General features: G+C 37.3%; 1 protein-coding gene across 1 annotated transcript in view; it reads right to left on the bottom strand.

Moving 5' to 3' along the window:
- The window catches only part of LOC104357822 (atrial natriuretic peptide receptor 1), a 40,151-nt gene extending 24,721 nt beyond the window's left edge, over positions 1 to 15,430 (bottom strand). Inside the window, exons 1-7 of the mRNA XM_033001528.2 lie at positions 15,422 to 15,430; positions 9,041 to 9,137; positions 6,171 to 6,303; positions 4,948 to 4,956; positions 3,625 to 3,748; positions 1,543 to 1,647; positions 810 to 912 (exon numbers count right to left, since the gene is read on the bottom strand). Of these exons, the coding sequence (XP_032857419.1) occupies positions 810 to 912; positions 1,543 to 1,647; positions 3,625 to 3,748; positions 4,948 to 4,956; positions 6,171 to 6,303; positions 9,041 to 9,137; positions 15,422 to 15,430 (580 nt within the window). The remainder of the gene's footprint in view (positions 1 to 809; positions 913 to 1,542; positions 1,648 to 3,624; positions 3,749 to 4,947; positions 4,957 to 6,170; positions 6,304 to 9,040; positions 9,138 to 15,421) is intronic.
- Positions 15,431 to 18,262: the final 2,832 nt, after the last annotated feature.

Here is an 18,262-nt window from a genome sequence, read left to right as displayed (position 1 = left end):
GCTCAGTATTAATTCTGCCTCAGTCCATTTAATTCCAGTATAATACCAGGATAATCACAGAAACCACTTTCTGCCTCAGGGGTAGAACTGCATTTTAAAAATTTATTTTCTCAGAAATTACAAGTTTCCTGGAATAATCAGCTACAGCTGTCTTGAAATGAATAACAAATTCTTAACATTGGGAAATATATTCTCAAACTTCCAGAAGAGTAGCTAACAAGAGTACTGTGATGACATTCCTATCTTACCCAATATTTTTCTTGAGGTTGTCTGCTTAGTTTATTAAATAAAGTCCACTTTTAAAATTTCACATTGTTAAGAGAACTGTTACAGTTATTTCTGCTTCCCTGCACACAGCTATACTAAAGTGTATGAGAGACTGATGCCTTTGGGAGCAATTGAATTTTAATGGGAACAAGGGAACCAAGATGGGTTTCTACCTTTCCAATATGTATAAAGCCAGTCTGCTCCCCTTCAGATGAAGAGTGTCCAGACCCTCACAACATACTAACTGGAAGATCCCCATCAAGCTTTGTAGTACCTGAAGCCATTGGTCATGGTATTTGACTTTACTTATTTGACAAGAGTGGCTTCCTACTGTTCTAGATTCATACACAAGTTAGAAACTCAAATGCTTTTTCAGATGTTCAGTGTTACGTGAGGATGAATTTTAGAAAGACTTTTGTGTATTTTCAATGGTAAGCAGGGCTAGGAGTGCCTTTTGCTCTTGGTAACCGTGCATGAATGATAAAAGCATTGAAATTTGCAGACAATAAGCAATTCCCTCACATCTTTATTTTATATCATACCTACTGCAGGAAGGACAGTGGTTTTTGCTTCCAGAGCAACTTGCATTTTTCCAACTCTGATGTGTGCAATGAGAGAAGTCACACCCACATGAACTAAAACAACCTGCCAAACAAGCAAATAAAGCAGCAGGCATCAAAACTTCACTTGCATACAATAGGGCACTACAAAAACAATTATCCAACTGTGATGTCTTGCAAAAGAATACATGCATTTTTTCAGAATCAGGAAGGACAGTTGTCCTTGACTGGGGAGTCAAACAGAAGCAGTAGAGACAAATCTTGTGGGAAAGGTAGATCTGATTCCCCTCCTGGTGTGTATTCTTTTCACCAGACAGGGTTATCAGAGTGTGCATTCTGCCAGGTTTTCTTCCCTGCTACTTCTGCCGGGTGGAAGACACATAATGACCATGTTAACCTGCAACACAGCCCAGTCAATGGTTCAATATACTGTTAATGTAAGCGATCTGCCCATTTGACAGATTAGGCTATTTTCTTCCCTCCCACCCCTATACTTCTACTAAGCGCCTAAGGAGTATTAGTGTGAAAAGCTGTTACTTCCCAAGTTAAGTCAGTTGGGAATTGATATTACTCAGCCATAAGTATCACTTACACACATAACACTGAGAAATAAATGAGATGGATTACATGTACATGAACTGCACTAAACTACTACCAAATAAGCTCTGAAAAGAGCAAACTGGGTGAAATGCTGTATGCAATAAATATACCTTACCTTGGCAGTCCAGTTTCTTTGGCTCATTTTGCCAGCTGTAGACAAAGTGTGAGTAAATATCTGGCCATCATCTGGGATCCATGGACCACATATTCCTCCTCTACCCTTTAACAGACATATTGGTTATGTCAGTAAACCACAACACAACGAAAATCCTATCTTCTCCTCTTTTACTTTCTTAAAATGACTTGTGTACTCTAGCAGCAAATAAAGTGATATTTTATAACCAAATCTATTAAAATGTCAAACCACAAGCATCATTGTTCTGTGATAAAGTAAAAGATAAAATAACAGAGAAGCAATTTTTCCTATACTGAGTTAAAATGTCATGTTACTTTTTAAAATACATGAGCCAAAATGTGGTCCCAAATTTTAACTGCAGTAGTTCTGTGAAGATAATACACCTTTTCAGGATTTGCTGTATTAGAATCAGAAACAGAATCATATCCCAATTTTTATATTTTTCTAAAGGCATTTTATTGCAGTTTCCTATTTTTTCTTTAATGAAGAAGGCAGGCATGTCTCCTGTGCCTGTTTGCGGGGCATATCTCAGTAAAGCTGTTAATATGTAAACCTCTCAGCAATTGCAACCATAGAGGATTATTTGGGCTGTCTGAAAATCTTGCAGTTTCTTGTTTGTTTGAAAGGATTGTTTATCTCTTAACTGCAGATATTTACTCGTGCATTTATTGCAATGCACTGTAAGACATCGACCAAATCAAAAGAAATGGAGTTCATGTTAACCAAGATAAAATATTTTAAAAGTCATGACACAGAAAAAAAATAAACAACCCAAAACCAAAACAACACAACAAAACCTCCTTTTGAATAAAGGAAAAAGCTTGCTTTGAAATATATGTTCAATCTTACACAATGATACTCATGGCCTTCTTGCTGTATGACAGGTAACCTGCTTAGACTTCAAAGCAGGAACTAAATAATTACAGTATTACAAGGAAGCCAGGTGATGTATGATGGCTACATGCTTTCACCTTTTCCAAGCAGAGATAATTGTGAAAGTAAGGAATAGTGGAAAGGTCACCACAGTGATGGGATGTTGAAGTTCTTACTATGGTTCTAGACAAAAGTTTTATTGTGGTGGTTCCAACAGATGGATTCCTCTTTTAAATCAAAGTCCTGGTACCAGCTAAGGCCCCCAGGGACTTATTAATAAAACAGCTCCTTAAGAAGGGACTGCCAAGAAATAAGCTGTAGTTCCTGTGGAGACAATGAGCCTTCACACAGAAGGGTACATGAAATAGCTGCAAGATGTATAGATTAGATATTCTATTACACCATCTTTGATCACGAAGAATGTGTCAGATTGCCAGAAGATAGATCATCTACAAAGACTGGGCAACTTCATGAATGTTATTATGCAGGGTAAGGCTTACCTCACAGATAAAAAAAAAAGAAAAAAAAAAAAAAAAAAAAGACCCAAACTGTATTGTTGTATTGTTACAGTCAGAATTTTAAATATTCAAAGAGGGACGGGGTCTTACAATGAGCCAAGAAGAGAAGTTAAGAACGGATCCTGCTTACATTGAATGAACAAATTTTGTTATCCTGTATTTGGATACTTTTTTTTTGCTCTGATCTAATATAGAAAAATCATTCCATCTCTGGACACACGTATACAGGTTTCAGTTCTACAAGTCACAGCCAGTGATATTCACCCCACTTGGCTTCAGTAATTCAAGCAAATCATTCAAGTTCCCTCTATAAACTTCAGAGACAGTAACATCTCCAACTTCTTGCTTTAGAATTAAATGATCTGTCTTTCTTTATTGACTGTACAGAGATCTGATTCAAGTAACCTCACATAGATGAAACCAGCCCCAATAATCATAATGAGAGATTCTGAATACTGCCTTGTCCAAAAATCCAGCTATGTGCTTTGCAGCCTCAGCATCCAGTACAAAACAAATCTAAAACTGACAGATATCCCTACAGTGGTTTTAGTAAACTATAGATTTGGTCCAATTGTAATCATAGAAAGACTTCATAAACTTGAATCCGGTTATTACAATGTCTCATCCAGTAGCAAGAACAGAGCACATGATGCTGCATCATTATACTAACCATGAAGGCCAAAGGACAGGAGTGAATGTTAGCATGGTAGACACAGCAGTTCTCCCCATTTGCATCTTTCCAGCTGTCAGGGCATTCATGCTCCTCACAGAATTTCTTCGCAGCAGTAGCATTGCTAGCCAAGCAGCAGAGAGAAAGAGAAACTTTTATATTCATTCCTTATTCCCCCACATTGCAACAAGTACATGAGAGCCTGTTCCTTGCCATGCAAAGAAAAATTAGCAGTGAGAACATATGCAGTGAAATAAACACTGTTACACCATTTCTTTCTCTTTTTTTTTGCTTCTGGTTGAAGTGCTCCTACAGCAATCAAGATTGCTGTCAACCAGACCAGTGTCTACTGCCCTGTGGTAGGGACTTCTGGCAGATATTATGCTGCAAGCAGGTACCAACCTCCACTTCTCTCCCTAGACTGGCTTCATGACCAGATGGGATTACTTAACACCACTACATCTGGCACAGAAGAAGATAGCATTATTCTATTTTCACTATCAGAAGTATGTGTCCCTGAATACTTTCAGTCTCAGTGTTTTCAATTATACACCTTTATCTATGCATGTGATTCACACATATAATTCAATTCCAGTTTTTGTTCCACAACCTAAGCAGCCAAGGAAAAAAAAAACTATATTGACAATAATAGCAGATACAATACTTCAAACCAAAATTTTAGAGCAGAAATTGGACTTTATGAATAGACTGTTCTGCAAAACAAGCTGGGCCTTCTGAAAGTTCATCTGTGAAAAATGGATGTAGTTACCTGGAAATGTGTGATGCAACACTTTTCCCCACTCTTTCCTCAGTTACACTTTCAGCTGGTTATCACCCTAATAAATTTAGCTTTAAGATAAAATAATTTTCTGTAAACATGGTTTACTCAGTAAATACAGGCAGACTTAGTTGTACAGGTTAGATCAATTGTTTTGCACTTGTGATGGATCTCTATAAAGCAATACCAGAACACCAGGATTTATTTTTCAGTTTGTTTTTAATGAAAAAACTAGCCATTAATGAGTGGATTAAAGAAATAAACACAAACATAGGAGATCAGGTTGACATAGATTATATTCATGGCCAGATTTACAAAGGCATAGACATTCTTGAAACCTGAGATAAGCAAATTTGTCAATCTTCAAGACATCTAAACAGATAAAATATTAAAATCTATTGGCCTGTGAGCCCATGCTGGGAGTTAAAAAAAAGTACTTAAGCAACTTGGTGCCTAATTCCACCATGTATTTGTCTTTCTGTCTGCTTTTTAAAATTTATTCTGTATTCTGTATTTTTTATTCAGTATCTTCATCATGGCTTCACCTAATTATGCTGACTTGCCAACCTCAGCCATATTTGGGTCAACCACTGTAAGACTGAATCAACCAGCTAGTATTCTAGTTAAAATGAAGTGCAAATTTGACCTCTTTGAAAAACTGCAGCATAGATTTCTCTCTTTTTAAATATTTGATATCTGCCTCTATGTAAAGATATGTGTAAGTACACACAGAACAGAATTTTCCAAATTCCTTACAGATTTAATGGAATGGGTCTCCTTGAAAGACTAGAAAAACAGATTCACTTCCAAGCAGTCAAAAAAACTGCTTTATGGTTAATTTCTTGGAACCATTAATAGCCATAAATTTCAGAAAATAACCAAATTTTGCAAAACTGTGCAACCACAGTACACAAATGATCAAAATATAATATATTTTTTTTTGCCATAAGATTATAGTTCTTCTTTCAACTAAAAAAAAAAAAAAAAAAAAAAAAAAAGAAAAAAAAATCTCTGGATAACAGCTTTTACAATACAAACTTTGCAATGTGAACATGCAGACTGGCAGAGAAAAATGTGATTTTCTATAAACATCTCTTACACTAACCAAGTATAGCACAAAAAGTGGGGAAATACAGCTTCAGCATCTGCCCCAGACATTGCTGTGTATGGATAGAGAACTGCTGTGTACAGACAAAAGTGTAAAATCAGGGTGTATTAACCTTTTACTGATCTCGATTTGTACACATAAACATTCTGTGTTTAACTTCTTTGACTACATTTACCGACACAGTCTCTGAGTTGATATATCAGCTTTTGAACTGATTTCAATCCCACAGAAATCAACAGAAGTTCATTACTGAATTCAGTGGATTCAGGGTTGGGCCAGCCTTTTTTTCATATCCATGTTGTGCAATTCAAACACACTTGAGATTAAAATGAGTGTAAGACACAGTTAGCTTGGGAATCATGCTTAAGCTTTAGTTGTAAATTCCTTGTGATGTTCAGTGTTGCACTGAGACAGTAATGTAGATAGAGGATGACATGCCCTATCTTTGACCATGTGGTCAAGCATGCCATGATGGCTGCTCTGAGAGCAGAGATATTGCAGAAGGGAAAATAACAGGACAAAAGAGCTATAAGAGACCTCAAGAGATGCAGGAATTATCAAGAAGCCCCAGAGTATGTGTTCCAATTATGTTACTGAAAATGTACACACAGAATCCCCATATACTTATGCCCATGAAAGCATTTGCATAGGAGGTAATACCTGTGAGAAAGGATTCCATTTTTCACCGCATATTGATAAAAGCTGTCTGAAGCAAAGACTGCATATGTCACGTTGAAGAATTCCCCACTCACAGCCTTTTCTGGAGGCCTTTGCACCCATGCCATCTCCAGGCCTAGAAACAACACAAACATGGGCCAAGATATTTGCTATACTTTTCTGCTTTTCAGATGCATATGAATGTAAAACTTTCTCTGTAGTGATTTTCATCTATCCTTTCTATTGCTTTTTATGAGCCCAAAACAGTTATCCATTTTAGTGGCTATATAGGTAAACACAAATGCATATTAACTGAATTATTCTGACACTCACTTAGAAAAGATCAAGCACGTGAAGAAATATGACAAAAAGTCTGATCATCTTATATAGAGTAACTTTGCTTCCAATATAATGCAGTTCTGCTTGTCCTGATATATTTGTTTTCCTCTTTGATCAGGCAATAAACATTGCTCTTCATTCTTAGCTGCTTTCACTGAGGCACACCTCAGTATGGAATAAAAACAGACAACTGTAGCAAACACAAAATTCAGTCAAAACCCTTAGCCTCATAAGACATAAATGATATATACTAATAATTATATATTTAGGAAAATATTCTCATTTTATACAACCATATCACATTTAGAACAGAGGACAGTGGAAGGAGTGCTACTCAGACATCTGTCATTTTCCATTTCTACAGTTTTACTGGGAAAGATGATTTATCTGAGTCATCTCTCTTGTTCCTGGGAACACCAGGAACAAGAACACCATATTACCTGCTCTGAGCCTGGGAATTAAGTTAAATAAGAGGTGGGAGAAATTTTTAATCCATTTTATTAAACAACACTATCAAAATCTTCCCACTCCATTCACCTACATCTTTCCATATTATTGGATGAAGGTTTTAATTCACACCACATGAAATTACTTACATCATGCGAGTGTGTAGCTCAGTTTGTCAGGAAGTTTTAAATCCCTTCAGCAGAGGATGGGTAAACCTGCCCTTCAAGAGATCCTCACTTTTCGTGTTGCTGTTGTTCAATTATAAACTCTTTTGTTACTGTAGAGTTGTTCTTATAAGTGTATTTTTCACTTACACTGTTAGTGAAGCTGCTGCTTTTCCCCCTAAGTGTAATTCCCTTTCAGATATAAAGAAGCAAATTGTAAAATAACCTCTTGATTTCATATCTCCCTTGAAAAGTAAATACTCATTATAAATGCTAACACTATGAGAAATATTACAACACAAAGATTTACAGAAAAATGCTAGTGCGATTTGCACTAAAAGGTAAGAGAGAGCTGATCTTCAGAGAATGTGTGAGAAGGCAAAAGGTCAGCATACATTTCAGTTAAATTACTTTCTAGTTCCCTTTGAAGGTCTCACAAAGATAAACAAAACTCTTCTTTCAACGATAGATACTCCCACACCTAAATGCTTTGAAGATCTTGTGTTAAATCCACAGAAATGAGGCTACAGTATATGCCTCTTGCTTTGCTTCCAGCAATGCCCAGAAGATGACAAGGAAGAACCACAGAGAAAGACAGGATAGAGACTGGAGTTCATTCTAAAACTGCTTGTAAAAGGTATATGTTATATGTTAATTTAAAAAAACACTTATATTCGTTTCCCTTGTACTCAGTTCACACTTTGATTATTAGTAAGAATATCTTTAAACAAGTCATCTGTTCTGATACATTGTTGCTTCATGTTAAAGCAATAGTGAATTCATACAGAGATAAAAGTCTAAGCTCACGATCATCTAGGTAGTCTTTGAATTTTACTGTTCCAATGGAACTGTTTGGAAAATGTTTAGTTGTAATATTGAGCTCAGACCATGACACAGCAGTATATTTCCTGGAGTGTTTTATCAGTATTAGTTTCTCAGGTGTTCTTGTTTTTTTCTAAAAACCCTATTGAAACACATTGTCTCTGGTCTTATCTTTTACAACAGAAACAAAAGGGTACCTTTACATCAGTTGTTTATCAGTTAGAGAGCCACAAAATCACAGAACAGTTGAAATTGGAAGGCAGCTCTGGAAATCATTTAGTCCAAACCTGTGTTGCTCAAGTCAGGGTCACCTAAAGCAGGTTGCTCTAGATTTTGTCTAGCTGGATTCTGAAAATCTCCAAGGACAGAGAAACCACAACTGGTTTCTGGGCAACCTGTTCTACTATTTGATAACCCTTACAGAAGAAAAGATTTTTCCTATTTTTAAATTGAATTTCCCATATTTCAGTTGCTCTTTAATTATTTTCCAATCTCAAACAGTGTATTTCTAACATAAAAAAAAAATATATATATTTTTTATTATCTCATCGTGTAAACTCATTTTTTAAACTGACTAGAATAAGCAGTTTAAAAACTCAGATTTTTTTAAATATCCATGGAACACAGTTTTGAGCAAGGTTGAAAAGCATGATGTGTAGAATCAGTGATTTTGCGTACTGACTGAAGGGTTTGAACACAGTCCACTTTCAAACTGACACTACAAAATTTCAGCAATGACTCAATAGAATTTGCTGCAATGCAGAGCTGCCTGCCTGCTTTGTTTGGATTAAGTTGCATTTGGTTTTCTAATGAGAAATAAAATGTTTTCAGTTTCTGTCCGGGGGAAGGGATTCAGCTGTTGCTATTACTTTTTCTTTTGGAACCAATGAATATTGGACAAATAATTTCCCTGAAGCATCTTTTGGTTGTTTTTTTACACTTATTTTTGTAGAAAGAGAGGTTGTCACTGATTCAGGTGCTTTCCACCATGCGTAACATTCATCACAAATTAGGTACTATTCTGAGTACTTAAATTTTGGGCTTTCAACCATTTCTTAAGGAAGAGATGTTCTATCTTGAGCAGCTTTAGGACTCACTCACCTCCACAGTCCAGCATATTATACTCATCTGGTTTTTCCAGGGGCCAACAGTCATAGTCTTTGTTATCTAAATCATGCCACCCTTCCACTAATATCACCTGCCAGAAAAAAAGTCTATGAATATACTCCAAAAAAAGACAGTATGGGAACAAGGCAAAGATGAGTTCCATCTCCAAAGTTTATATTTCTTCTAAAGATATTAAACCAAATGTGGAAATATAGCCTGGTACATTCTGCTCTCTTCAACTTCTGGAACAAAAATTTACAGCTTTATAGGGGTATACAAACTAGAACAGTATATTATTTTGATCTATCCAGAAATTAGCTAATCCTTCTCTTGCAAAAGGTTTCCTCTACAAAGAGCGGTTGCTTCTAGGACCATATGCAAACAGACATTTTAAAGAGGTTTTTCTGTTTGCTTTTAAAATGGCAAATCTCCGCTCCACCAAACTGCTCTGTTTCTTTTAATCTTTTACACCCAAAGTCTCTGAATGAGTTATTTTCTGTTGTACCTTTATAATAATACAACTGTTAATTATGTAAGTGTTAAAATACATAACTATAGATAATATTAATATTGAATAAGCCTATTACAGGTAGAATACAGTATCATAATAACATACAGATTGAATTGCAACAGGAGCAGAATATCTATTATACCTGTACATATATTATAATAGATATATTAATCATGTATTAAAATATACACTCTAGGGTATATATGAACAGAACAGAGTACATTATGGTAATGCACCCTGGTCTTACTCCACTTCTAGTAAAAGACAATAGTTTCTATTCGAATAATCGACTACTATTTTTCTATATATTTTTGGAGGATAATCACCTACTGGATTATACAATTACTTATCACAGTATTTGTGGAATAAAATAGAATTATATAACTGATCTTTCCAATATATTCTTCTATTACTATTGTTTTCTGCATTACTAAAGTAACATTCAACAATTGCCTAGTCTAAATAGCTGTCTCACTGCAATAAGCCATACGCAGTTCTTCCCATATGCACAGACCACAGGAGTAAGTTCTGGTAAGCAGATCTATGTAGTTTACCTACCAATAAACTGAGGAGGCTTCGGAGCCCTGAGGCTGGTGTTTTGACAGCTCTCATGCTCCCTAACTCACACCCAGCTCGCCAGGTGTCAGGGCTGCTTCTGATGTTGCTGTAGCTACTGAATTAGATGCCCTTGCCGAAGACAGGGGGTTGCTAGGCAAGCTGATCCTGGCAACTCCAGCTGCTGCAGTTGTTCTTCCTCCTCCTTCCCTCTTCTCCCCTACCCCACTTCTTCTTGGTGCATGGTGGAAACACCCCTCTGCACCTCTGCTGAACCTCTCTGAAAAATTATCACTTGTTTTAGGGGCAGCCCCGCTCTCAGACCACTGAAGTCTGTGCCCCTGTCAGCTCAAAGCTAGAAAAGCAGTGGGAGGATTTTATTTCATTACCTTGTTGAACTTGGGCAGCATTTGACCCTCGAGCAGATGAATCAATACTGTGGACATAAACACAGAGACATTGCTGGGCCTGGGGGAGGAGAGGTGCAAGGCAAGAAAAGGTCACCGATGTAAAATGAACTGTAAGACTAGAGCTTGGACTACAGCAATCTCCTGGGGTTCCTTCCAGCCTGAATTGTATTAGACCCTCTGCCTTCAATTTCTCAGTCCCTGGAGGTGTAGGACAAGTTCTACCTGTGAAGTGTCTTGCTACATAAGCAGGTGAAACAGACCTCTGCCTAGCCACACTGGTACTCTAAAAACATTGATGTGTTCATCACTATTTCTGTTTGCTGAAGTCACAGCCAACATAGAACTTCAGTTGTGATTCAGCTCTGCTGAATATTTCCCTGTGTTTTCTCTGGAATTCTGGCTCTCAGCCCAAACTGACATTAAGAATCTTAGTCAAAATGCTCGGACTTCACTATTTATTGCATCAAAATTGCACTAAAAACCTCAGTGTGTGCCCAGTTTACCTTGAAAGGGGTTGTAGGTCAATTTAAAAAAATCTGTCCAGATTCACTCATGAAAGGGATATTTGTATAGATGAATACAAATATTTTAGGTTGGAATTTTATGTTTGTAGTGCAATCCTAATCCTCATTTGTTGTGTCTTCCTGGGCTTTACTATGACCATTTCACCTAAATCATAGGTTTCAATATATGGAAGTCTTTGTATAATTTCAGGTTGGCTACATGGTAGAAAGAGAAGAGGAAAAAAAAAAGGCCTTTTTTTTTGCTAGAATTATCTGCTTAAAATAATTATACATATATTAAGATTTTGGAGAGGTTTTACTGGTGATTTGTTTTAGGATATCTTGTGCTTAATAAGGAATTTGCTGGAAGGGAAGCTAAGGATTACAACTTGTTAGACCCTACAGCAGCCAAAAGATTACCAGACTGATCCTATTTTCTTTAATAGGACTGTCAAATATTCACATGACATTAATATCATGATTCAAGGACTGTTAAGATCACACATTACCTTTATAGCTACTTGTCTATTACCAAGTTCAGAACACCTGGACGGTGGCCAAGGGCAAGGAGCTGGTTTGGGAATCCTGAATTAAAGATGGATAGATCAGAATGGCTGGTGATTATCTGATTTAACAATCTATCCCAGCTATTTGAGAAACACATTACCACCCCTACGTTTAAGCACTGGAAATTTTAAAAAGACAACCAGTGAGGACTACTTTGCAATACAAGTATTTGAACCACAGTAAAAAGAAGGGATTTCCAGCTTAGTGAGTAACACATGTTGCAGGTTTATCTACAAATCTCTGTATATAAAGAAAATCAGAAAGAGATTTGAATAAAGTGAGATGGCCATCACAAACCTAATAATCTTCGCTTTATATTTGCTGCTTTTTCTGTTTGAAAGTTATATGCAGTCACACATTTTGCATTAGCATCTTAACATTGCACTGTACTACAAATGAGTTTATTGACACAGAATGAGTTTAGCATAGATTAACTGAATTCTGCCTACAGCCACTTGACTAGCTTAGTACAATAACACAGTTCTTTGGCTTCTTCTCTTAGAAGGGTCTCTTAATCTGAAAAAAAATAGGTAATTTCTACTGATGGAGATAAAGTTTATTAAAGAGCTTTATGTTTACAGGTTTATTTCTATTGTGTTGGCTGTGCTAAGATAGTCCCTTAAGCTACATTATTTCCATTTCATTCATTAACTCCATAACAACTTCTACTACCAAACAGAGAGGAAATATAGATATAACAGAGTTTTATGAGAAATATCACTGTAGATATTGGTAAAAACAAGTATTTTTATTAATGTTTTGAAAATAACCTTATAACTAAAATATAAATATGCAATATTTGTAGAAAACAATAGCAATGGTTAAAATATTGCTGAATAAAACTTGCTAATTTTGTCCATTCAAATATTTTAGGAAAGCAATTTCCAGCAACATACCAAAACAAAAATTACTGTGATGAAAGCTTCAAATATCCTTGAAAATACTTATTTATTCTGGCATTCAAACTTTCCAGATGGTTTGTGTCTTGATAACAAGCTGAAGTTCAGATAGAGATGAGTAAACAATTTTTATTTAGATTAAATTCTCTAGCAAGAAAATTTTTTCAACAAAAAACAACCTCAAAAAATCACTACCAGGGCTCATTTGAAGTTTCAAAATGATTGACTTCCAAAGATAACATTTATCAGAACTGTGTTCTCATGTGTGAAATCAGTAGTTAAAATTTAAGTTCATGAAATACAAAATTTCACTATGCAGATTATGTTCATCCTGCACATGAGTTGTCATCCTGCTCAATGCTACACCGCTCTGGGCTCCTAGCATGTAAAGGGAGGTAAGGTAATCTATCCTATTCTCATTTTATAGTGTTACCTGTAATAAAAAGCATTTTAAACGACACAGAGTCTGAGTGCCTTTCTAACTGGGATCATAACAGAGCAGCAAGGCTTCCGATTGTGGTGAGCAGGCACGGCCAGCGCACTCTGACGCTTCCCTCTAGTGTCTCATCGCAGAACAGCGGCAGACAGATTCCCCTGGAGAGCAATTTGGTTTCAGGACCGCCTTCCTCTTCATGCACAAGCTGTCACAAACGGAGCACTTGGGGGCAGTGTAGCAAAGATCCTGATGTCAGGTTCTCACCTGGGAGTTTGGTGGCAGCCGCTGATGGCCTCCTGCCCCTCCCCTTCTCAACAGCAGTGATCCACTGGGTACCCACAGAAATTCCCAGACCTCTGGGGTATTCCCATGTTACCACAGCACAGCAAGTGATCACACCTCTGCTGGTTCACCATAACCATTTGTTTGCCCATTTTCAGCCTGCAGAAAGTGCTTTGCTGTCCTGTGTAATGCAGTCCCACAGACAAAGGGTGTTGATTTTGCCTTGTAATTCCACATTGACACAAACAAGTATTTGTGTTAGAAGAGGCCTTGCAGCATGGGCTTCTTGTGTGCTCTCCCTGTGGTGCTGGTGCTCCAATCTTTCTGCTGCTTATGAGATGAACTGGACAATTGGATTAAAAATCTGATCTGGTTACAACTGCATTTTTAAAAAATATTTTTATTATTCTGCTGCATTAGTTTTAACTGGGTCAGTGTTTTTTCTGTCTCACTCTTTGTCTTTTCCGTTCTGGGTACAAACTTTTATTCAAGTAACACAAATGTGTGTTCCTGTGGTTCAGTGAGACTCAGACCTCAGCTGAGCCTGGATTAGCAAATTTAAAAAACAACATCTGAATTTCTCCAGAATTCTTGGTAATTTAATTAAAAGACTAAACAATGTCATAAGTTTTGTAGTAGATTAGTAGCCTCAGAAGTACTGAGTGCCCTCAATTTTCTGGAAGTGCTGAACAGACAACAGGTGTGGGTCTGGTGAAATGCTGGAGATCTGCAAGCAGGCTCCTGAGCCTTGCACACACACCATCCTTTAACTTTGTAGTATCACTTAATTTCTCTCACACACTCTCCCAAATACTTGAAGTTTGAGAGAATTCTGAAGAAAGAGGCCTTGGGCTTAAAGAACAGTAATCATAAAATAAAACAGAAGTAATGACATATTTGTTACTAAAGATCTGAAAGGTTAATGTTAGATGATTAATCTTTGATGACAGTTTAACTCAGCTCCAGCAGGAGCGAGCAGTTACATAGTTTACACAAAGGAACAGAGTTGGGAGGCAGTATGAAAGCATGACAGATCAGAGAAAGATTTTTCTAAAAAGATAATTAGGGACATTGACAACTACAGTTAAGAAAGTGCTTCTTCTGACTAATACCTACAATGTTATATATACCTCATAAACTCACAGAAACCTCAACAATGCAAGTGGTGTTGGTAGGGTGGCAGGTAGCCTTCACCGGACTCTGAAGTTACTGGGAATGTTGAACAAATTTATGCTTCTATAGATGCATTCCTATGTCAACTCTAGTTCATGGGGCATCACAGGAAGGCTTGTTCTGTTGCTGCAATTTAAGTTTGTTTTGCAGCACTAACTAAAGAAGTTTAAATATTTAACTCATCTCAAACATGTTAGAAAATATATCAAAACTTGAAACAAAAATATCTATCATCTGGGATATGTCACAGACATGAAGAAGAATTATTTTTGTTTAAGAATATGCACTATTCTCTGTTTAGAGGATTGACCAGTACCTGAGCTGTTGTGGAAAGAAAGCAACATTCCAGGATTTTCATCATGTAAAGCAATCTGTAATTTTTCTTCTTCTAAAGAGAAGATGGCAAGAATGATGACATCTGGAATTTTGCAATAATTCTCACAGCTACAAAACTAACAGGTAACAGTGATCATCTTTCTAGGTGAAAATGTAGTTACTCTTAATAATTTGATATAACACATGACCAAAAACCTCTAAAAGGATTGGATAAGAAAACCTGAACTCACAGTTCTCAGACAAGCCAACAGGAACTTCACTTTCAAAGTGATACACGTTAACCTTTAGAAAATCCTAGACTAAGTACATAAAAGAGATTTCTGCATCAGGGGATTTGCTTGAATAAATCATTGGGTTTCTGTTACTATATGGCAGCATGTCAGTGCTGTAGTTGTTCAGAGGACATTCAGCAAATCTGAGAACGTGAGAATGAATTTCAATTTGATAAGAAGACTGCCTGAGAGGCTTAAGAACTGGTCCCAGTTCAGCACAGAATAATCTGAGTTTTCTGTTTGGGAAGAAACTTAGCAGAACATCACTGATGTTCTCAAATGCCTCCCATCTTTCAGACCTCCCACACAGGCAGAAATGTTATAGATGTCTGCAGTGCTTAAGAACAGCAAACTTGGCTGCTCTTAAGATCTACTGTGGAAGATCGGGGTGTCAGTGACATATGACACTTAAGGGACATTTCTGTTCTTACCTGTATCATGCTCCTAAGATCCACTGGTTGTAGCAGCATTCAAATGAAATCTGTGTTTTGCCTTAATGGGTTTATCCTCTCCTCCTCACTTCTCATTGCATGATTCATTTCTGTTTTCAGAATTCTTTAATGATTTTCTGCCCATATTTTTATGCACATTAGTACTGCACATTTTTGACATTGCACACACCCCTTCTCCCCCCCCCCCCCCCCCCCGCCAAAGACACCCTCATAATCCACAATTGCTTCCACATTTCTAGGGTCTCATGCAATCAGGAATTCCTAAGAGACACTGAGAAGTCATCGAGACAGGGGGTCTCTTGGCCTTTTATAACTGAAGGATCATTTAGCCTTTTAGATCATCTCTTTGGACTGGCGCCAAAATGAAACAGAGGTCAAAACTATTTTCCTTCCTCAAGACATGATCATTTCTGCATGTCAGGCTAGAGAGATGTTTGCCTAACCTATTTTTAATGACCTTCATGAGTGGAGAATCTACTCCTTCCTTTGTGAGGCAGTCCAATGCTTCACTACTCTTTCTCATCAGAAAGTTTTCTCTATAATCCCACCTGCTTCTATTTTGCTATGATTTCAGCTCAGTACTTATCCCAGCTACACAGAGAATAGTTAAGATGTTATGTATACTTTTCACATGCTTGAAGTCTTTACCAACCTGTCTTCTACCAGTTACTACATATCAAGACGCCTCACACAAATGTGTTCTCACATTTGTTCACAGGGAAAAAGGATTATGCTAGTTTCAGCAATATAATACAGAAATAGAGAGTGATTAAAGAAAATGTATAAGTCTAAGAAGAACAGATTTCAACAGCAGGAATGGATACTTTTTCCCTGGATCTTTGGATGCAAACAAGTGATCCCAAATGCAGACCAGGATCATAATCACAAAAGCACTCTCATACTGTAATTAAAATAAATGTCACATTTCTAGAAAGAATTAAAAAACAGTCTTTGTTTAACATACCAGTTTTTCTACTTATGGAGACCTTGTCTCTATGAGCTTTTAAAATCTGTGCTTCAAGTGGAGCAAATTTGACAAATGTCTAGTTTGGCATAATGTCATTTTGTAGACCATTTTGTGACTGACTGTTCGTCAGAAATAGTGGGGGAAGCTGAGGATTTTCAGATACTATTGAACCTGAAAAGATTTCTCTGCCATTAGGATTCTCTGGTGCTTTGGGTACATTACTTTATCTGAAGTCAGACATGCCTTCCTTCTGTCAGAAAACACTGGGGAACCAGCAACTTCTTCTCCTGTCAAGTTTATCACCCTAAGATCAATTTACCATTTGCACTGTAGCTTTGACACAAGGAACAGTGGCTCAGATGCTGGCAGAGAAGAAGAGACATAGAAGAAAACTGTTTTGCATTTGAAACCCAAATATGTGATGTAACTTTCCTGTTGGGATAAAACAAGGTATCCTTTTGTGGCCACATGCAACTATCATCTGACTTAGGGCTCAGCCTCACTTTGACTGAAACCTCTGGCTCTTGTCTTTGCTTTTTCAAATAATATACTAGTCTCAGAATGGAGAACTTGAGAACATACTGCAAGGAGAAATGTAGTCACAGTAAGTCAGTATTTATAAAGAGGATTTTTATTTTCCATTATTTCACTTTTGTATTGCCTAGATCTACTTACTAATTAGCTTTCTCTTCTGTCTTTTGATATCTCTCTCCCTTCAGAGAGCACACTCCAGAGTGTTATCCTTAACGGCTTCTAGTGCAGTCTGGTTAAAAAGAAGCATGGGGTGTCAATATGCTTCTGCCATGAAGTATTCCATTGCTCTGCTCTGACAAATATTTGTTAGGAGTTGAGCTGTGTCTTCTCATCTTACACTTTTCTCCAGACCCCTAACTTCCCTTATCATTTAATTCCTATATAATAAATCCTTGGGTTTTAAACTTTTGAAATCAGGAGATTCTCAAAGTCATGAATAGAAGCCAGAGGCCTGATACCTACTGAATCTCCCTATGGTTTACTACCACTTACTTCTTGGAAAAAAATCCTCTCTGTTTTTTGTATAAATATGTGTACAGTGAGTAATTAAGGGGAACACTCACAATCCTGACATAGGCTACCAGGGTCCTGAGCATAACCCTCTCTCCTGGAAGATATCCTGCCTGATCTCAGGGCCAGCACTGATAGTGCAGCTCTCCAGCCTTGAAGCTATGTGAGGGAGAGCTGCCCAAGAAGCCCTTGAAAAGGCTCTCCACCTTTATCTAGGAGCTTATTTTAGGCTGGGATCTCACACTTGTTTTCTGCCAGAGCTACATTGCACCTATGCCTATACCTGGCCAGGCACCCTGCTGAACTGAATCCTGACCCTGACACATGGATTTGACTTCCTGTCTTGGCTTCAGACTTGTCTCATCATCATGGACTCATCTGTCAATCTCCACTTTCAGCTGACCCTGTTTATATCTCCACACCTGTCATGCTTGCCCTCATCAGGCACTGTAGACCTGGGCTCTGTTAGGGGTGATGCTACTCTGCCTGTCTTGCTGTCACCCTACATCTCCTTCCCTTAGGGACCACTCTGCCCTTGCTGCTCACTGACAAGGACAAATCAGGTGTGATGTTGCAGTAAAATAAAGAAAAAAAAATAATAATTCAGGAGTAAATACTCAGTAAGGCAAAGTTCTACCCAGAAAGGAAAATGTAAATGTTTTGCTCAAAACCTCATAGAGTCACCTCTCTCCAGCATCTTTTGCTAAACTCTTTCTAATTGCAAGCATGAATCATTGTAAAAAGCTTACACTTTACAAACAAACATGAAATTGTTTTCATAGTAAGCAGGTAATTATCAGGACAGAATT

This window comes from Tyto alba, unplaced genomic scaffold (genome assembly GCF_018691265.1).
Source record: "Tyto alba isolate M040663 unplaced genomic scaffold, T.alba_DEE_v4.0 Super-Scaffold_13, whole genome shotgun sequence".
In the NCBI taxonomy this organism is placed as follows: Eukaryota; Metazoa; Chordata; class Aves; order Strigiformes; family Tytonidae; genus Tyto; species Tyto alba.
The sequence above is the reverse complement of the archived record's forward strand: the minus strand, read 5'-3'. Positions and strand labels throughout refer to the sequence as shown.